Source organism: Echinops telfairi, unplaced genomic scaffold (assembly GCF_000313985.2).
Source record: "Echinops telfairi isolate 266 unplaced genomic scaffold, ASM31398v2 ScPeMD7_28;HRSCAF=97, whole genome shotgun sequence".
NCBI lineage: Eukaryota > Metazoa > Chordata > Mammalia > Afrosoricida > Tenrecidae > Echinops > Echinops telfairi.
In genome coordinates this window covers 4,363,332-4,364,704 of record NW_022103925.1, presented here as the reverse complement: position 1 = coordinate 4,364,704, position 1,373 = coordinate 4,363,332, and the positions used below count along the sequence as shown (strand labels likewise).

The 1,373-nt window shown below is 55.6% G+C and overlaps 1 protein-coding gene across 1 annotated transcript in view; it reads right to left on the bottom strand.

Moving 5' to 3' along the window:
* EVC2 (EvC ciliary complex subunit 2) overlaps positions 1-1,373 on the bottom strand; it is a 113,501-nt gene that overhangs the window by 4,594 nt on the left and 107,534 nt on the right. Inside the window, exon 18 of the mRNA XM_045289481.1 lies at positions 42-88. Within this exon, the coding sequence (XP_045145416.1) occupies positions 42-88 (47 nt within the window). The remainder of the gene's footprint in view (positions 1-41; positions 89-1,373) is intronic.

Here is a 1,373-nt window from a genome sequence, read left to right as displayed (position 1 = left end):
GCGAGCCCAGAGCGCCCTCTCCTCTCCTTGGCTGACCAGACCTCTTCGCAGCTTGCTCTCGAAGGCTCGCCACCGGGCCTGGTGTTCCCTGGAAACGAGAAGAGAGGGTCTGACATCGTCAAGTCACAGTTGAATTTTTCAAGTGCGTGGCGATGGTGCTTCCCAGCAAGTGGGATGGGGACCCAACAACCAGCAAACGGAAGGGCCACGGGCTGATGTCTGCCCTTAAACAAGATACAGAAGACCAGCGTCATGGGTGGTGGTGGGTGCACGGAGGACAGAACAAGAGACCGCCGGCCCTGCGCCGTCCTCACAGCCCATGGATGCAGCCACGGTGTCCGTCCGTCTCCCTGAGGGCCTTCCTCTTTGTCCCTGTCCTTCTGCACACACACACTCACACTCAAGGAGAGTCTCACCCAGCGCCTCCCACCTACACCCGACCACCTGCTCACGCACCACACTCACAAAAATCAGCCACACCCACTGCCCAGGCACCTTCACACACCGCCGCGCGCACACTCATACAACACACCCACACATACCATGTGCACAGATACATTCACACCGACCACATACACACCCAGACACACCGCACATAGCAACTCAGACCGCACATACATATTGAGCTACAACACAGCTATAAGTCCACATCACACACACACACACACACACACACACACACACACACACGACAAACCACACACATAATTACACACACACGACACAGAATCAGAAAACCTGGTAAAGAAATGCTTTGGGAAGAAGCGATACAACAAGCCTCAGACACCTCTTATCTGCACACGGCACATCCCATGGACCCTGCCCTCTTTTCCTTTTAGAGGAGGGGGCGTCCCAAAGTTCACGGGAAAATGCTACCGTCTTTTCATTCCACTTTTCCATATGCTTTTTGGAGGCCCTGTGTAGATCTTCTACTTTCTTAAATGGGTACGGATGATGCCCAGATGCCCGGTCAGCTTATGCTCCAACGGTCCTCTCACTATTTTTGATAATAGGGGCAGCGACAAAGAGGAAGACCCTGATGGATGGATACAGCAGCCACCGCAACGGGCTCAAACGTCCACTTGCAGGCCGGGGCAGGGTTTATGCAGGGCATAGAGTCCCTGTGAGCCGGACCGAGCTCAAACGTCCACTTGCAGGCCGGGGCAGGGTTTCTACAGGGCATAGAGTCCCTGTGAGCCGGACCGAACTTGATGGCACCACACAAGAACCAAATGAAAAGGCCGGCGAACATGCATAGGCCCAGAGACTTGAAAAGACTCCCCGGCAGCCCCTCTGGGCACCATGCGCTCCTGAAACACGCGGTGCCACAGGGACAGGCCACTGTGTGTGTGCACCAGGCCATCCTGTGTCCC